Source organism: Aquarana catesbeiana, linkage group LG07 (assembly GCF_042186555.1).
Source record: "Aquarana catesbeiana isolate 2022-GZ linkage group LG07, ASM4218655v1, whole genome shotgun sequence".
Classification (NCBI taxonomy): Eukaryota; Metazoa; Chordata; class Amphibia; order Anura; family Ranidae; genus Aquarana; species Aquarana catesbeiana.
Window position 1 is genome coordinate 257647818 of NC_133330.1, and position 20222 is coordinate 257668039.

The 20222-nt window shown below is 41.8% G+C and overlaps 1 protein-coding gene across 2 annotated transcripts in view; it reads left to right on the top strand.

Moving 5' to 3' along the window:
* Nucleotides 1-6: 6 nt before the first annotated feature.
* ITPA (inosine triphosphatase) overlaps nucleotides 7-20222 on the top strand; it is a 30515-nt gene continuing 10299 nt past the window's right edge. For both annotated transcript variants that reach the window (XR_012235334.1, XM_073593231.1), the window contains exons 1-7: nucleotides 7-191; nucleotides 6907-6964; nucleotides 7047-7111; nucleotides 10736-10809; nucleotides 12456-12487; nucleotides 13134-13249; nucleotides 15361-15437. Coding sequence is in view for 1 of the 2 variants with exons in the window: in XM_073593231.1 (XP_073449332.1) it covers nucleotides 129-191; nucleotides 6907-6964; nucleotides 7047-7111; nucleotides 10736-10809; nucleotides 12456-12487; nucleotides 13134-13249; nucleotides 15361-15437 (485 nt within the window). In the remaining variant the exon portion in view is untranslated. The remainder of the gene's footprint in view (nucleotides 192-6906; nucleotides 6965-7046; nucleotides 7112-10735; nucleotides 10810-12455; nucleotides 12488-13133; nucleotides 13250-15360; nucleotides 15438-20222) is intronic.

Genomic DNA, 20222 nt, shown 5'->3' on the forward strand with positions numbered 1-20222 from the left:
GGGCACGGTGTCTTCCTCCTAGCTTGTGATTGGTGGATGGACTGTGCAGGGGGCGGGGAAGGAGGTGGAGTTTGCTATAGCCGGTTGCATGCTCCTAGATCTGATCGTGGTCTCCGATATACAAATCAATGGCTGCAGGGAGTGTTAGAAGCGTCGTCTTTGTGACCGGCAATGCGAAGAAGCTGGAAGAGGTAGAGTACTCCGAGGAGAGCAGTGATCACACCAATCTATAGTCATGTATCCCCAGTGCTGGGCGCGATCTGTCACCGGAATCCCCGCCCACTTCTTCTGGCAGACTGGCTGTCATCCTGATCCTATGGCTTCATTAACTCCTGACATGGTAAAAGTGCACAGATCACCTCCAATGGAGGCGTGCCAGTCCTGATGAATGCATGGCTGCTGCTGTGCGCTGGGAGGATTAGCGCTGACTTAGAGCTGCACGATTCTGGCTAAAATGAGAATCGCAATTTTTTTTTTTTGTTTAGAATAAAGATCTGGATTCTCGCGGTGTAACATCTTCTTTCACGTTATACAACTAAATTGGGCTAACTTTAAGCCCCTTTCACATGTGCGGATCCGTTTTTTAGACGTTCGCCTGCTCAGCAGGGATCGATCCGTTGATCTCCGCTGAGTCGGCGGATGACAAGTCCGTCTCTGTACACTGTGCAGAAACTGACCTGTCAGATCTTCGCTCTCCTCTATGGGTTTCCATCCACCTGGAATTCAGCAGATCGGATGTCAGCGGACATGTCGCCGCAGACATCCATCGCTGCATAGAGATGTATGGTCTAGGTCAGGTCCGCCTGAAAAAACTGACGGGTGGATCTGAACGGTCCGTACGTGTGAAGGGGCCCTTACTTTTTTTTTTTTTTTTTTTAATTCATTAAAGTATATTTAAAAAAAAAAAATGCGTTTTAAAAACCGCTGCGCAAATACGGTGTGATATAAAATATTGCAACAACCACCATTTTATTCCCTAGGGAAGTGGTCATCAACCCTGTCCTCAGGGCCCACTAACAGGCCAGGTTTTATGTATTACCTTGGGGAGATGAAGACTAAAATACTGCAATCACTGAGCAGCACATGATATCACCTGTGATGCATTTCAGTTATCTTGTAAACCTGGCCTGTTAGTGGCTCCTGAGGACAGGGGTGATGACCACTGCTCTAGGGTCTGTGCTAGAAAAAAAAAAAATCACGTTTGGGTGTTCCAAGTAATTTTCTAGCAGAAATTAATGATTTTTACTTGTAAGCAATAAATATCAGAAAAGCTTTGGTTTTTAAATGGTTATACTTCCTTCATTTACAGTTCTTTCCTTTGATAAAAGAATGAAAAGATACTTTGTTTCTACTTATTCCTGTGTTGTGATAACCTGGATTTTTTCTTTTCCCAGCTGTGAGAACTCTCTGCACTTGTTAAAAAAAATTGTGACATGCTGTTTTGAAGATCAGGAAGGGAAAAAGATTGCGATTTTGATTCTTAATGATTAATCGTGCAGCTCTAGCGCTGATGTGCTGACTCCAGGGTTTCACTTCATTTATGTGAATTACATTAACCACTTGAGCCCCGGAAGGGTTACGACCAGACCATTTTTTGCGATACGGCACTGCGTTACTTTAACTGACAAGTGCGCGGTCGTGCGATGCTGTACCCAAACAAAATTGGTGTCCTTTTTTCCCCCACAAATAGAACTTTCTTTTGATGGTATTTGATCACCTCTGCGTTTTTTATTTTTTGCGCTATAAACAAAAAAATGCATACATTTTGAAGAAAAACTAATATTTTTTTTTACTTTCTGCTATAAAATATATCCAATAAAAAAAAAAAAATGTAAAAAAAAAAACGAATTTCTTCATCAATTTCGGCCAATATGTATTCTGGTACATGTTTTTGTGTAACAAAAATCCCAATAAGTGTATATTGATTGGTTTTCGCAAAACTTATAGTGTCTACAAACTATAGGATATATTTGTGGACTTTTTTTTTTTAATTGTTTTTACTAGTAATGGCGGTGATCAGCAATTTTTAGCAGGATTGCGGCAGACAAATCTGACACTGTTTTGGGGACCAGTGACACTAATACAGTGATCAGTGCTAAAAAAAATGCATTGTCACTGTATAAATGACACTGGCAGGGAAGGGGTCAACATCAGGGGCGATCAGAGGGTTAAGTGTGCTCCTAGGGAATGCTTTCTAACTGTGTGTGTGGGGGTGGGGGGTTTAACTGGAAGAAAAGGGACATCTGTGTTCCTGATTAGTAGAAACACAAGATCTCTCTCTTCCTCGCTGACAGACTGCCGTTCTGCCTCTAGTGAACAATCAAGTCCAGGCGGCCACCGCACCCACTTATTTGACAAAGCGGGAGCCAATCACAGCAGGAGCACGGCTCCAGTGGTGCGTGTGCCCCCCCCAGAGCCGACAACAGGAATTACGTGATTTTGCTCTTAACGGCCACCCTGCCGCAGTACATGTATGTGGGGTGGTCCTTAAGTGGTTAACCACTTGAGCCCCAAACCAATTCTGACATTCCTCTCCTACATGTAAAAATCAACATTTGTTTGCTAGAAAATTACTTAGAACCCCCCCCCCCCCCCCCCCCCAAAAAAAAAATTGAATATATTACCAAAAGCATCAGGACGCCTGCATTTACACGCACGTGAAATTTTATGGCATCCCAGTCTTAGTCCATAGGGTTTAATATTGAGTTGGCCCACCCTTTGCAGCTATAACAGCTTCAACTCTTCTGGGAAGGCTGTCCACAAGGTTTAGGAGTGTGTCTATGGGAATGTTTGACCATTCTTCCAGAAGGGCATTTGTGAGGTCAGGCACTGATGTGGACGAGAAGGCCTGGCTCTCAGTCTCTGCTCTAATTCATCCCAGAAGTGTTCTATCGGGTTGAGGTCAAGACTCTGTGCAGGCCGGTCAAGTTCCTCCACCCCAAAATCGCTCATCCATGTCTTTATGGACCTTGTTTGTGCGCTCAGCCACACTATATAGCCAAAAGTATTGGGGCCCCCCTCCAAATCATTTGGTGGAGGGGGATTAGGGTGTGGGGTTGTGTTTCAGGGGTTGAGCTTGGCCCCTTAGTTCCAGTGAAGGGAACTCCTTAAAGTGGAAGTCCATGCAAAAACTAAAATCCCTGCATATATAGACACCACAGATCTAACACTAACCTCTCTATCCCTGTATAGATTAAATTAGTATACATACCTCTTCGGAAGCCGATATGACCCGCTCCGACCCGATCTCCAGCGGCAGAAGCTCTGCAGAGGACACGGCTGACAACGGCAGTGAAATGAATGGGAGGTCAAGTCACCCATAACGTTACTATGGGGTCTCTGTTGTCGTCCGTCACGGCTGACAGCTCAGCATGGGATTCGGTCGGAGCGGGTCAGATTGCCTTCCAAAAAAGGTATGTATACTAGTTTTTTCTTTACATGGATTGAGAGGTTAGTGTTAGATCTGTGGTGTCTATAGATGCAGGGATTTTAATTTTTGCATGGGCTTCCACTTTAAGGCATCAGCATACCAAGACAATTTTATTCCTAAACCTTGTGGACAGCCTTCCCAGAAGAGTTGAAGCTGCAAAGGGTGGGCCAACTCAGTATTGAACCGTACGGACTAAGACTGGGATGCCATTAAAGTTCATGTGTGTGTAAAGGCAGGCGTCCCAATACTTTTGGTAATATAGTGTATATTTTTAAGCAGAGGCCCCAGAGCATAAAATGGTGGATGTTGCATATTTTTACATCGCACAGTATTTGCATAGCAGTTTTAAAAAATACACTTTAATTTTAATGCACAAAAAATATAATTTAATACTGTACCCAACTGTTTGATAAAATATAAAAGATGATGTTATGCTGAGTAAATAGATACCAAACATGTCACACTTTTAAATTTGCATCTGCCCATGGAATGGTGGCAAACTTCAGTACCTAAAAAAATCTCCATAGGTGATGCCTTAAAAGCCATTACAGGTTACCAGTTTGGAGTTACACAGGTGGTCTGGTGCTAAAATTATTTCCCCCGCTCTAATGTTCACGGCGGTACCTCACGTGTGGTGTGATTGCCTTTTACGAATGCGCATGGGACCTACGTGCACATTCGCATTTGTAAAGGGGGACCGGGGCACTTTAAATGTTTTTTTTTTTTTAATATATATATATATATATATATATATATATATATATATATATATATATATATATATATATATATATATATATATATTTTTTTTTTTTTTTTATATCACTTTTATAGCTATCAGAAGGAATGAGCAACAGATCTCTCCCCTGGCCTGCACAGCATCTTATCAAACCAAGATCGGTTTGATCTGATGCTTATACAAGCTGGTAATGGCTTGCTTACATGAGACCGAAACATAGTGACAAAATCCTCATCACTTCAGGTTTCTGATGTCATACAGTGGGAAAAACAGCACCACTTCCACTCACTGTGTCCCAGGAACTGGATGCTGCCAGTAAATGTTAAATACAGAGCCTAATGGGAGTGATGATTGCCACTTTAAACAAGCTCCTAGCAGGCTTCAGCACTTCAGAGCTTGTTGAAAGCCTGCTAGCAGCTTGTTTAACTGCTTGGCGACTGTATGCTGTGTATATGTAAGGCAGGACTCCTGCGCAGGATCACATACCTAGTACGTGACCCAGCACTTCTGGGGCATGCATGCGCGCCACCGGCGAACCGCTCCGGATGTAATTGGACACAGCGGGAGCTGATTTGCGGTTACTGCAGACTCGATGTTTGCCAGCACGCGCCAATCATTACGCAGAGAGCCAGAATGGCAATCTGCCTATGTAAACAAGGCAGATTGTTGTTCTGTCAGTGGGGAAGGCATTGATCCTGTGTTTCTGCAAAGCAGAAATGTGGATCAATGCCTGACCATAGTTCAAACACCTCCCCCACAGTCAGAAAGCACTGGCTAGGCACACATTTAACACTTCGATCGCCCCTGATGTTAACCCCTTCCCAGTCAGTCTCATTAGTACAGTGACAGAGTATATTTTTAGCACTGATTACTGTATTAGTGCCACTGGTCCCCAAAAAGTGTCAGTGTCCAATTTGTTCGCCGCATTATCACAATCCTGCTATAAGTCGCTGATCGCTGCCATTATTAGTAAAAAATAACAAAACAATTAAAATTCCATAAATATATCCCATAGTTTGTAGACGCGATAACTTTTGCGAAAAACAATCAACATACGCTTATTGAGATTTTTTTTTTTTTTTACCAAAAATATGTAGTAGAATACATATTGGCCAAAATTTATAAAGAGATTCAATATTTTTTTTTACTTGGATATGGTTTATAGCAGAACGTAAATAAATGTTCTATAGCACAAAAAATAAAAAACGCAGTTATGATCAAATACCACCAAAAGAAAGCTCTATCTGTGGGGAAATAAACAACATACATTTTATTTGGGTACAGCATCACTTGACTGCGCAATTGTCAGTTGAAGTAACGCAGTGCTGTATCGCAAAAAATGGCCTGGTCAGGAAGGGGGAGGGGGGGTTAAATTTTCCAGAGGCCAAGTGGTTAAAGTATCATCACTCCCATTAGGATCTGTGTTCAGCATTTACAACCTGGAGCTGAATGGTACTTTACCCCCCATTCACACTGATACAACTTGTCATGCGATTTGACAGTTCAAAATCACATGACAAGTCGCATCCCATTGCTGGCAATGGAACCGTTCATATTGCCGCAACTCATGTCGCAGTGATTGTTAAAAAGGTACCTGCATTACTTTTTACCAATTTTATTGCGACTTGCATAGACTTCTTTTAAATGAAGTTGCAAGCTGCAATGAAATCAGCAGTGCAAATCTCACTAAAGTAGCATGATTTCAAAGCCACACAGGTGTAAACCCCAGAGGAACCCTTGAAATAATTTTCACGTTTTGGGGAACCCTTGCTAAAACCAATTTATTGGAGGTCAGAGGAGTGGGAAGAATGACTCATACATTGGTGGCCAGTGGAAGAATGCCCCATACCTTGGTGGCCAGTGGGAAGAATGCCCCATACCTTGGTGGCCAGTGGGAAGAATGCCCCATACCTTGGTGGCCAGTGGGAAGAATGCCCCATACCTTGGTGGCCAGTGGGAAAAATGCCCCATACCTTGGTGGCCAGTGGGAAGAATGCCCCATACCTTGGTGGCCAGTGGGAAGAATGCCCCATACCTTGGTGGCCAGTGGGAAGAATGCCCCATACCTTGGTGGCCAGTGGGAAGAAGGGTCCCATGAAACAGTACACAAGTTACAAGCGAGGATGAATTTGCGCAGACATACCATCAAGGAACATAAAGAAGATGAGTTCTACACACCCGTGGGACATAATTTCTCACAACCGGACCGGTACCTTTACAAAAAAAAATCTGTAAGGTGAACTTACACTGGACCCCCTTTCCATACTCATCATCCAACAGTTTTACGACCCCCTCTGTGACTATCACTCCCCCCCCCCCCCCCCCCCCCCCCAGTCTATAGCTCACCCTCTGTCTTATCTCACTAACTATGCTAATTTTATTACCTTTGCTAGGTAAATTTTTTGTGTTTTTCCTTTCCCTCAAAGATTCTGAATTAGTATTGCTTGGACCTTGAAGAAGGGGACATGCCCGGAAAGCTTGTCCTGAAAAATTATATATAAAAATAATATAAAATTAAAATTATTTTTATAAAAATGGTATTATATAAATATTAAAATTATATAAAAACTACAATATTTTATATATAAATATATATATAAAAAATTAGGTGAGGTTGGAAAAAAACAATTTTTTGTGTGTGAGTTACAGTTATCGATTCTGTGGTTGGAACAACTGTAAATTGGCTACCTTCTTCCCTTTTTTTTTTTTTTTATCTTCTTTTTTTTCGTATAAACAGGTTGTCCAGATCCTGGGAGACAAATTCCCATGTAAATTAGTGGCTAAAAAGATTGATTGTAAGTACCTTTTTATAGTATGTAGAATTAATGGTGGGATCTCTGTATGTCACATTAATGATTTATTTTGCTTTTTGTCCAGTGCCCGAGTACCAAGGAGAACCAGATGAAATCTCAATTCACAAGTGCAAAGAAGCGGCAAAAGAGGTAAGCAGAGGAACAAGTAATGCTATAACCTACTGGATGATGTCTAATGCCGCGTACACACGAGCGGACTTTCCGACAGAAAAGGTCCAACAGAATCATTCCGTCTGACATTCTGATCGTGTGTGGGCTTCATCTGACTTTTTCTTTCTAAAATTCTGATGGACCTAGAAATAGAACATGTTTCAAATCTTTCCGACGGAATCAGTTCCTATCGGGAAAACCTCGTCTGTATGCTATTCCGACGGACCAAAAACGACACAAGGACAGCTATTGGCTACTGGCTATTGAACTTTCTTTTTCTAGTCCCGTCGTACATCATCGCGTTCTAAAGGATCGGACTTCGGTATGATTGTGTGTAGGCAAGTCTGTTTCAGCGGAACTCCGTTGGAAAGACCGTCGAAGTCTATTCTGACGGAAAGTCCGGTCGTGTGTACGCGGCAGTACTTTTTATTCAGAAACAAGAAAAAATTATGATTTCTTTGTTAAATCTTGTATAATTTGACTTTGTATTTAAGCTGAACCTGAGGATTTTCTTAATGTATGACATGGGAACGTTGTATAACATTAATAGTGTGTGTGTGTGTGGTGTAATAGACTGCTTTAGTTTAAGGCCCTAATCACATCTGCGTAGTTTATTGCGTGTTGCCTGACAAAAGGTTGCCATTCTTTTCCGTGGGGCTTGTGCACTTCTGCATGTTGCTGTGGGCTGGGAAAAATAGTACAAGTGTATTTTTGGTGCATCACTGTGCATTTTTTTTTTTTTGTCCTCCATAGACTTTGATGAGTGCACACGAGAAAGACATGTAACATGCTTTTTTGTGCAGTTTAACACATGACAACAAACCCCACCTTCTAGAAACTCTAAGGCCCCTTTCACACAGGCAGATAAAATTCAGCATTTAGCTGGTAATAGATGAAGTTATCTACCGCACCTAAACTCACACAATGCTTTTCTTTGGCCCCATTCACACACACTATTTAGCGACAGTGTCATTACATGGGATTTTGTGCAGTTAGAAAAAATTAATTTGACTGTGTCCATGAACGATTTAGTGCAGCTATCTGCACATAACCGCAGGTAATCGCTGTGTACTATTTTTCTCCTGCGGATAGCAGCAGCAACGAGGAAAGAAAATCAGGAAGCACGTCAGAAATGGCAAGGATGTTCCACCACAGCTAAACGCAGCCGCATGTAAATGCACATAAACGCTGATAATCGCAATGTACAACTGCAAGCAATCGCTGTGCCTGGAGTCTTGGAATTTCAAAATAACAAAACATGCTGTTAACAGCGGGAGGACAGCCGCCCATGTGAAAGAGGCCTAATTTATTTAACTTTCGTTGGCAAAAAAAGGAAAAAGCATAAAAATGCACATCAATGTGTGCTATAGTGTACAGTGCATCTGGATAGTATTCACAACGCTTCACTTTTTCCACATTTTGTTGTGTTACAACCTTATTCCAAAATAGATTAAATTCATTATTTTACTCAAAATTCTACAAACAATATCCCATAATGACAAAGAAGTTTGTTTAAAATCTATCCAAATGTATTAAAAATACAAAATGAAGAAATCGCATGTACATAAGTATTCACAGCCTTTGCCATGACACTCAAAATTGAGCTCAGGTGTATCCTGTTTCCACAGATCATCCTTGAGCTGTTTCTACAACTTGATTGGAGTCCACCTGTTGTAAATTCAGTTGATTGGACATGATTTGGAAAGGCACACACCTATCTATATAAGGTACCACAGTTAATAGTGCATGTCAGAGCGCAGACCAAACCATGAATTTCAAAGAATTGTCTGTAGACCTCCGAGACAGGATTGTATTGAAGGCACAGATCTGGGGAAGGGTACAGAAAAATTTCTGCAGCATTGAAGGTCCCAGTGGGCACAGTGGCCTCCATCATCTGTAAATGGAAGAAGTTTGGAACCACCAGGACTCTTCCTAGAGCGAGCCATCTGGCCAAACTGAGCTTTGGGGGGAGAAGGGCCTTAGTCAGGGAGGTGAGCAAGAACCCAATGGTCACTCTGACAGAGCTCCAGTGTTTCTCTGTGGAGAGAAGAGAGCCTTCCAGAAGAACAACCATCTCTGCAGCACTCCACCATTCAGGCCTGTATGGTAGATTGGCCAGACGGAAGCCACTTCTTAGTAAAAGGCACCTAAAGGACTCACACCATGAGAAACAAAACTCTCTGGTCTGATAAAAATAAAAATGTAACTCTTTGGCCTGAATGGCAAGCATCCATGTCTGGAGGAAACCAGGCACCGCTCATCACCCGGCCAATACCATCCCTACAGTGAAGCATGGTGGTGGCAGCATCATCATGCTGTGGGGATGTTTTAAAGCAGCAGGAATTGGGAGACTAGTCAGGATCGAGGAAAGATGAATGCAGCAATGTACAGAGACATCCTTGATGAAAACCTGCTCCAGAACGCTCTGGATCTCAGACTTGGGCAAAGGTTATCTTCCAACAGGACAATGACCCTAAGCACACAGCCAAGATCACAAAGGAGTGGGTATGGGACAACTCTGTGAATGTCCTTGAGTGATCCAGCCAAAGTCCAGACTTGAACCCGATTGAACATCTCTGGAGAGATCTGAAAATGGCTGTGCACAGATGCTTCCCATCCAACCTGATGGAGCTTGAGAGGTCCTGCAAAAAAGAAGAATGGGAGAAACTGCCCAAAAATAGGTGTGCCTAGATTGTAGCATCATACTCAAAAATACTTGAGGCTGTAATTGGTGCCAAAGGTGCTTCAAGAAAGGATTGAGCAAAAGCTGTGAATACTCACGTACATGTAATTTTCGATTGATCATTTTCTTTTTTTAATAAATTTGCAAAGATTTCAAGCAAACTTTTTTTCACGTTGTCATTATGGGGTGTTGTTTGTAGAATTTTTAGGAAAATAATGAATTTAATCCATTATGGAATAAGGCTGTAACATAACAAAATGCGGAAAAAGAGAAGCGCTGTGAATACTTTCCGGATGCACTGTACATCAAAAAGATGCTCAAAAATCAAAGGACAATGCAAATACAAACGTGTGAACCTAACCCAAAGGACTGTAAATGTCTACAGGACTCTGAGATAATGTTATAATGACTTCTGAACTGGTTTCCTAGAGGCATTTTTTTAATTCCCCTGGGGCAGGGGCATTTTTTTTTTTTTCCTACTAGCACAGGATAATTTTAAACTCTTTTACTGATCACTGACGCAAAGGCATTAATAAAAATAAATGACCCTGTACTGGTGGTCACTGGAAGTAAAGAATGCTCCTGTGTTATTCGTCAGTGGAAATAAAAAATGCCCCTGTGCCAGTTGTCAGCGGAAAATAAAAAATGCGCCAGTCGATGGGGAAAAAAAAAGCCCCTGTGCCAGTCATCAGTGGGAAGAAAAAATGCCCCTGTGCCAGTGCGGAGTAAAAAAATTTCTCTATCAGTTGTCGGTAGGAGCAAGAAATGCCACTGCATCAGTGGGAGTGATTTAAAAAAAAAAAATCAGCCCCCCCACCTCCAGGCATTGGTGTCAGTAATTAAAAATGATTAAAAACTAATTTGGTCCATATTCATTGTAATATTATATGCAAATGCCTTTCTTAATTCATTGTTTTCAGATTCAGGGTCCAGTTATTGTTGAAGACACGTGTTTGTGTTTTAATGCTCTAGGAGGGCTTCCAGGTCCTTATATGTAAGTAGAACATTTTTTTTCCTTTTGAGTGTGTAAATATTTTGCTTTACATTTTTAACGTATTTAACAATTTTGAAGGGAACCTGTCCATAGAAAGATATGTATGGATGTCACACCTCTTTCTCAAACTCAATCTTTTTAAATCTGAGCTTGTTATATTTCCTCCTTCCCGGCCCCCCCCCATGACTTTACCATTAAGATGAACAGCACAACCATTGGTCCCTCCACACATGCCAGGGCGCTGGGTGTAATCCTTGACTTTGACCTCTCCTTCAGCCCCCACATCCAATCACTGGCTAAATCCTGCCACCTTAACCTCTTCAACATCTTCAGAATTCTTCCCTTCCTGACTAATGACACCACAAAGCAACTTCTTCACTCCTTGATTATTTCCCGCCTTGACTACTGCAACTCTCTCCTTAATGGCCTACCCTTATCCAGGATATCCCCCCTTCAGTCTATTATGAATGCTGCTTTTTCTTTTTTTATTTACACCAAATCTACATGGCCATAAGAGCCCTTGCACACTGGGGCGGGGGCGGCGTTGGCGGTAAAACGCCACTATTATTAGCGGCGTTTTACCGTCGGTATTCGGCCGCTAGCGGGGCGGTTTTACCCCCCGCTAGCGGCCGAGAAAGGGTTAAATACCACCGCAAAGCGCCTCTGCAGAGGTGCTTTGCCGGCGGTATAGCCGCGCCGTCCCATTGATTTCAATGGGCAGGAGCGGTAAAGGAGCGGTATACACTCCGCTCCTTCACCGCTCCGAAGATGCTGCTGGCAGGACTTTTTTTACCGTCCTGCCAGCGCACCGCTCCAGTGTGAAAGCCCTCAGGGCTTTCACACTGGATACACAGCAGCGGCACTTTCAGGTCGGTTTGCAGGCGCTATTATTAGCGCAATAGCGCCTGCAAACCGCCCCAGTGTGCAAGGGCTCTAACAAACACAAAAAATATAATATTATATAAATAAAGAAAATTACATTACACCAAAGGGAATTATGATACCTTATGTAAGTAACGAAAACTGGAAATGTATGTCTATAAGTAGACTGTCAACCACTCAAAGTGACATAAACCTTGACTAATCTGATATGTGATATTATTTATTGGGAGTACCTATTATTATTCAATTAATTGAATGCAGTCAATTTTATCAACGTTATTAAAGCAGAACTAATTTGTATTTGCACACCACAAACTAAAAACGCAATAATACATTTTTATTCAAAACCGAATCCCCCATCCACCCACCCATGTCTCAATGTCATATTTTGTTGAGATCACTTAAAAAAAAAAATACCCCTCTAGCATTTCTAGACATGGCCCTTTTGAGTAATTCAGCTTTTTTCCCTTGATAAAAAATATCATCATTTTTAAAAACTGCATTTTGTTTTTACTTGGGTTATCTTTTGTGTAGTATTAAAATTTGTTTGATCTGAATCATTTAAATGTAACAAATATGCCAAAACATAAAAAATCAGGAAGGGGGCAAATACTTTTTTTTACGACCCTGTAGAAGGGAATGCTCTGTTAGTTTTTCATTTCAGAGGTTTTACAACCACTTTAAGGTTCTTGCTTTATGGACATGGGGAAAAAAGTAAGGTATAATGTAAATGAATACTAATGTAAGCTTTTCTTTTCCTACAGAAAATGGTTTCTTGATAAGCTAAAACCTGAAGGTATGCGTCCATTTTCCACAACTTTCCTAAATAGTTTATTTTGTATTTTTGATTACTATTCTTCTTTTTCTTGGGTGGTGGGAGAATGTCCGTCCATTCCCCTCCCCCCAGGGTTTTATTAGTTTATACATTTTACAAAAAAAAAAAAGAAGGAACCAAGGTAACATAACCCACAAGGCGAACAATATGACTTCCAGTAAATACAGTCAAACTATACAAGAAGCAGATGGCATTTACAGAATTTCTTGGCTGTGAGGTTTGCATTACAAAGCAAGGGCCATGTACCTAAACATTTTGGTAAATATGTATGTGGCTTATTTATTGAGAACCAAGAGGCGTCTTTCAGACTTGTGGTGCTGCTTACCACCCTCTGAAAAGCAATCCAGCTCTTAGGCTACCCTCTGCTTACAGCAAGGCAGCAGAGCTGAGGACCTGGTGCAGAGCTCACCACCAGAGTCTCCTTGAGATAATAGAAGCTCCTTTATGATTCAGCCTACAGGTATCTTTTTAAAAATGAAAACAATTAATTTTGGGTTAACCTTAAAGGATTTAGAAAACACTGTTAAAATGCCAATTGATTTTATTCTTATAATCATTAAAATGTGCACAATCTTATCTAATACTTTTCTATGGATTGCATTCACAGGTTTACATCGGATGTTAGCAGGATTCGATGACAAGTCGGCCTATGCCCTCTGCACGTTTGCTTACAGCACTGGAAATCCAGATGACCCTGTACTTCTCTTTAGAGGCAAAACCCTGGTGTGTTCCTTGTCCACTTTTCAAACTTTAAAAATGACTATTTTATAAACTTATAACACACAAAAAATAATTTTTCTGGGGGAACGAGCATCTAAATTTTTATGACCGCTTTTATTCATCCAGGTGCCCCCCTAAATTTCTTTTTGTTTTTAATACTACTGTAAATCACTTTTGGATCTTAAAATTACCTTGAACTGTGCAAATCATTTAAGAAAACACATTGGGGGAGATTTACTAAAACCAGTGCACACAGTCTGGTGCAGCTGTGCATAGTAACCAATCAGCTTCTAGCTAAATTGAACGAACTAAATTTAGAAGCTGATTGGTTACTATGTACAGCTGCACCATATGCTAAATGCACCAGTTTTAGTAAATCCCCCCCCATGCGTTTTCTTAAATGATTAAAGAGGAACTAAAGCTGACCATACACTGTTATGCCCTGTACACACGGTTGGATTTTATGATGGAAAAAGTCCGATCGGATTGTGTTGTCGGAAATTCCGACTGTGTGTGGGCTCCATCTGACTTTTTTCGTCGGAATTTCCAACACACAAAGTTTGAGAGCAGGATATAAAATTTTTCGACAACAAAAATCCGATTGTTTAAATTCCGATCGTGTGTAGACAAATCCAACGCACAAAGTGCCCCGCATGCTCAGAATAAATTAAGAGATGAAAGCTATTGGCTACTGCCCCGTTTATAGTCCCGACGTACGTGTTTTACGTCACTGGGGTCAGAACGATTGGATTTTCCGACAACTTTGTGCGACCGTGTGTATGCTAGACAAGTTTGAGCCAACATCCGTCTGTAAAAATGGATTTTGTTGTCGGAATGTCCGATCGTGTGTACGGGACATTAGAATTAGCATTAGTCTGTCTTTTATTTATTTATTTATTTATTTATTTATTTTTTAGCCATTAGGCCCCTTTCACACGAGGCGGGCTCCGTTTCTACGGAGCCTGCCTCGGTCCGCCGGCTCAGCGGGAGATCTGTCCGTTGATCTCCCGCTGAGCCGGCGGATGACATGTCCCTCTCTGCTCACTGAGCGGGGAGGGGCTTGTCAGGCGCCGCTGCCGCCTATGAAGGGATCGGACGAAAACGGACAGCGTGTCCGTTTTCGTGAGATCTCACCCGATCCGATCCGCCAGCAACGGACCTGGACGTAGAGCCATACGTCTGCTTTTAGCGGATCGGAGGTCAGCGGACATGTCTCCGCTGACATCCGACGCTCCATAGGCTAACATGGATCGCCCGTTCAGGTCCGCCGTCAAAACTGACAGGCGGACCTGAACGGTCCGATCGTGTGAAAGGGGCCTTAGGCTGAACAAAAAAATAAACTACCAGATTTCTCTGTCCACAAAAATGAGGTCGATGGAGGAATCCCTCCCATTCTGACATTGTATTCTGACAGCTTTAACCACAGCAGATGTTAACTTAAAATTGAATACATTTGAGAACCTAGTGTATTTCAAAGATCGATAAGGCTTCATTCACAGAGGTGGCAAAAACAGGCAGATTGACCACTTAGTAAGTCTCATTATTGATTTTAAAATGGGGAGTGGATAGAACGGTATACATGCGTTCACCTTGTCTTGAAATAATGGAGTTTGGCCAGCATTGAAGCTTTGCGACCGCCTCTGTTGACTTCTATTGTATTTTTCCTTAAAGGCACTGTAAGTGTGTGTATATGTATATATGTGTGTGTAATGTATATGTGTTTAGGGCGCTAAACACATATACATACATAATGTGCGATTGCAAAGCATTAGAAGTAGTCGGGATAAGAAAAAAACAGCACAGGGATCTTGAGCATTGCTTGATGCGATTTGAACAAATGTGCCACAAATCTGATATGCATATTGACACTATAGGCATGTTAAAGATAGCATAAAAATTCAACGCCTGTGTGAACTTAGCTAAATAATGCACATCTCTCATTGTTTTATTATAAGGAGTCTGTGTAATGATGATAAATCTCACTAATGTAAATTTTCTTCATCCACACAACAAAACTTTTGCATTAGTTCTTCTGACTTGTCAAATATTTTATCAAAATATATTTTATGCTTTTTATTCCTTGAGGACATGACCGAATATCTTTTCACTTTTAGGGGCAAATAGTATCTCCACGAGGGCCACGGGACTTTGGATGGGACCCATGTTTTCAGCCGGATGGTTTTGAACAGACGTAAGTAGTCTCTTGGTGTGAGCTGAGGTGGATGGCTGTCCAAAGCATAATGCCTTGTACACACAAGCGGATTTTCCGTCAGAAAAATCTTGGATGGTTTTTCCGACGCAATTCCGCTGAAGCCTGGCTTTACATACACACGGTCACACAAATGTTCGCGGAACTTTCGACCGTCAAGAACGCGGTGACGTTGCAACACTATGAAGTGAAGTTCAATGCTTCCGAGCATGCGTCTAATTGTTTCCGAGCATGCATAGGAATTTTGTGCGTCGAAATTGCTACAGACGATCATATTTTCGGATAGGAACTTTTTCCGACCGAAAAATTGAGAACATGCATTTTCCGACCAAATGCTCTCATCGGTCTTTTGCTGGCCGAATTTGTACACGGTATTAGAATGGAGGAAGAGAGGGGTGGCGGAAGGTGTATCTGATAGTGTTCATGTCACAATAATGGTTAGAACAGGTTTCCTATTAAGCTGCATTTTGCATATGTAACATATTTTTAGCAACTCAAAGGGGTTTATTTACTGAAGGCTAATCCACTTTGCACTACAGGTGCACTGGAAGTGCAGTCGCTGTAGATCTGAGGGGGGCATGCAAGAAAAATAAAAAAACAGCATTGTTGCTTGCACATAATTGGATGATAAAATCAGCAGAGCTTCCCCTCATTTTAGATCTTTCCCTCAGATCTACAGCGACTGCACTTCCAAGTGCACTTGTAGTGCAAAGTGGGTTTGCCTTTAGTAAATCAACCCCCAAGTTCTATATAAAAGACGTGCTCTCACTGAAAGTATATGATCTCCAAAATGTTAGGGTTTAACGGTGCAGAGTTTGTATGTAGGAAGGTAAATCTACATGTATTACAGCAGAGGGAAAAGGTAACGACCTTCACCCTTTGTAAACTGTCGCTCACTCTCCAGCCATAACTAGACGCTCAGAGGAGCACTTGATGAAATCCACCAACTTTTTAACAATTGTGTCTTGTATTTCCTCTAAAGTGTATAAGTTGATATCCAACAAAACAAAGTTTTGCGCTACCAGATCATCTACAGTGCATCCGGAATGTATTCACAGCACTTCAGTTTTTCCACCTATTGTTATGTTACATCCTTATTCCAGAATGGATTAAATTCATTATTTTCCTCAAAATTCTACAAACAATACCTCATAATGGAAAAGTGAAAGAAGTTTGTTTGAAATCTTTGAAATTTTAAAAAAAATGAAAAACAAAAAAAAAAAAAGCACCTTTGGCACCAATTACAGACTCAAGTCCTTTTTGAGTATGATGCTACAAGCTTGGCACAACTATTTTTGGGCAGTTTCTCCCATTCTTCTTCTTTGCAGGACCTCTCAAGCTTCATTAGATTGGATGGGAAGCATCGGTGCACAGCCATTTTCAGATCTCTCCAGAGATGTTCAATCTGGTTCAAGTCTGGGCTCTGGCTGGGCCACTCAAGCATATTCAAAGAGTTGTTCCATAGCCACTCCTTTGTTATCTTGGCTGTGTGCTTTGGGTCGTTGTCCTGTTTGAAGATGAAGCTGGATGGAGTAGGTTTTCATCACGGATGTCTCTGTACATTGCTGCATTCATCTTTCCCTTGATCCTGACTAGTCTTCCAGTTTCTGACCCTGAAAAACATCCCGACAGCATGATGCTGCCACCACCCTGCTTCACTGTAGGGATGGTATTGGCCAGGTGACTAGCGGTGCCTAGTTTCCAACAGACATGATGCTTACCATTCAGGCCAATGGGTTAAATCTTTGTTTCATCGGACCGGAGAATTTTTTTTTCTCATGGTCTGAGAGTCCTTCAGGTGCCTTTTGGCAAATTCCAGGCAGGCTGTCATGTGCCTTTTACTGAGGAGTGGCTTCCGTCTGGCCACTCTACTATACAGACCTGATTTATGGAGTGCTGCAGAGATGGTTGTTCTTCTTGAAGGTTCTCCTCTCTCCACAGAGAAACACTGGAGCTCTGTGAGAGTGACCATAGGGTTCTTGGTCACCTCCCTGACTAAGGCCCTTCTCCCGTTAATGCTTAGTTTGGCCAGGCAGCCCGCTCTAGGAAGAGTCGTGGTGGTTCCAAACTTCTTCCACTTTACAGATGATAGAGGCCACTGTGCTCATTGGGACCTTCAATGCTTCAGGAATTTTTCTGTACCCTTCCCCAGATCTACAGACAATTCCTTGGACTTCATGGCTTTGTTTGTGGTCTGATATGCACTGTTAACTGTGGGGCCTTATATAGACAGGTGTGTGTGCCTTTACAAATCATGTCCAATCAACTGAATTTACCACAGGTGGACTCCAATCAAGCTTTAGAAACATCTCAAGGATGATTAGTGGAAACAGGATGCGCCTGAGCTCAAGTTTGAGTGTCATGGCAAAGGCTGTGAATACTTATGTACATGTGAATATATATATATATATATATATATATATATATATATATATATATATATATATATATATATATATATATATATATATATATATATATATATATATAAATAAATTTGCAAAGATTTCAAACAAACTTCTTTCACATTGTCATCATGGGGTATTGTTTATAGAGTTTTAAAGGAAAATAATGAATTTAATCCATTTTTTAAATAAGGATGTAACATAACAAAATGTGAAAAAAGTGAAGCGCTGTGAATACTTTCTGGATGGACTGTAAATTTATTAAGCCAAGAAAATGTCAACTTCCCATCTCACTCCTGGAACAAATTAAAGTGGGGCTGAGTGCTGTTCAGCCATTCATGGGAATCTTTGTATTCTATGAATGCTAACTTGGAGAAACCCTTTCCCCAAACTCTGAGAACTTGAAAAACTGTCACCCTTACCCCGCAGGTGGTCAGACACTATAGCTGGCTTCTGTGTTCTTTGCCTCTAGCGGCCCCCTTTCCCATTAGGCAAGCAGTCCTACCGGAACTCAGTTGCCCCCAGGACTTATACACAGTGCTATAGTGTCTTATTTCTATAGCGGGGCAGGTGCCAATTGACGGCAAGCAAATGGGTACTTGTGGTTGGCAGACAGGCAGAGTGGTTCAATGACAGTCCAGGTACAAGGCAGGCAAGGTTTAGATCAGTCAGGGTCAAATCTGTAGTCAAAAGGCAGGCAGAGTTCAGAGAGTAGTCAATCTAGCAGGGCAGACAAACGGGGAGCTTAGAGCATGTGTAACAAATGCTATCACAAGCATGAGACTGCAAGCTTGGCTGGCTTAAATCAGGCTTGGTCTCTACCCAGAGACTAGCCACATCAATCAGGTGGGTAGACAGACAAGGAGAATGCTACAGCCAAAACCAGGGTTCTGGAATAAGACCAACAGCTGTCAAAGAAACAGGAGCATTTACACGCTCCTGACACTTTAACTGACCAAATCCTCCCAGCATACTGACTCACTTATGAAACTGAAGCAGTCCACAATTTTTTGCCACATCTATGGTCTCTGGTTAGCATGTACCTCCACAATCCCAAGTGTAACCTAGACCGTTAATGCTCAGCACAATTTTTGTGCATTACAGTATAAACATCTTTTGGATATGTCTTGCTTCTTTATTTAGTAACATGCCGGGAAACCTACAGTGTATACACCTAATATACAGTGAGGTAAAAAAGTATTTGTTCCCCTGCTGATTTTGTACGTTTGCCCACTGACACAAAGAGCTGATCAGTCTATAAATTTAATGAGGTTTTTTTAATAGCGAGAGACCGAATAACAACAAACATATCCAGAAAAACGCATTTAAAAAAAGTTATAAATTGATTTGCATTTTAATGAGTGAAATAAGTATTTGATCCCCTATACATCAGCAAGATTTTTGGCTCCCAGGTGTCTTCTATACAGGCAATGGGCTGAGATTAGAAGCACTCTCTCTGAAAGGGAGTGCTCCTAATCCCAGCTTGTTACCTGTATAAATAACACCTGTCCACAGAAGCAATCAATCGGATTCCAATCTCTCCACCATGGCAAACACCAAAGAGCTGTCCAAGGATGTCAGGGACAAGATTGTAGACCTACACAAGGCTGGAATGGGCTACAAGACCATCGCTAAGCAGCTTGATGAGAGGGTGACAACAGTTGGTGCAATTATTCGAATGGAAGAAACACAAAATAACTGTCAATCTCCCTCGGTCTGGGGTTCAATGGAAGATCTCACCTCGTGGAGTTTCAATGATCATGAGAACGGTGAGAAATCAGCCCAGAACTACACGGGAGAATGTTGTCAATGATCTCAAGGCAGCTGAGAACATAATCACAAGGAAAAGAATTGGTAGCACGCTACGCCATGAAGGACTGAAATCCTACAGCTCCCTCCAAGTTCCCCTGCTCAAGAAAGCACATGTACAGGCACGGCTGAAGTTTGCTAACAAACATCCTGAATGATTCAGAGGAGAACTGGGTGAAAGTGTTGTGATCAGATAAGACCAAAATCAAGCTCTTTGGCATCAACTCAACTCGCCGTGTTTGGAGGAGGAGGAATGCTGCCTATGACCCCAAGAACACCATCCCCACTGTCAAACAAGGAGATGGAAACATTATGCTTTGGGGCAATGTACTGTCAAATCTTGGGTGAGAACCTCCTTCCCTCAGCCAGGGCATGGAAATGGCTCGTGGATGGGTATTCCAGCATGACAATGACACAAAAGACACAGCCAAGGCAACAAAGGAGTGGCTCAGGAAGAAGCACATTAAGGTCCTGGAGTGGCCTAGCCAGTCTCCAGACCTTAATCATATAGAAAATATGTGGAGAGAGCTGAAGGTTCAAGTTGCCAAATGTC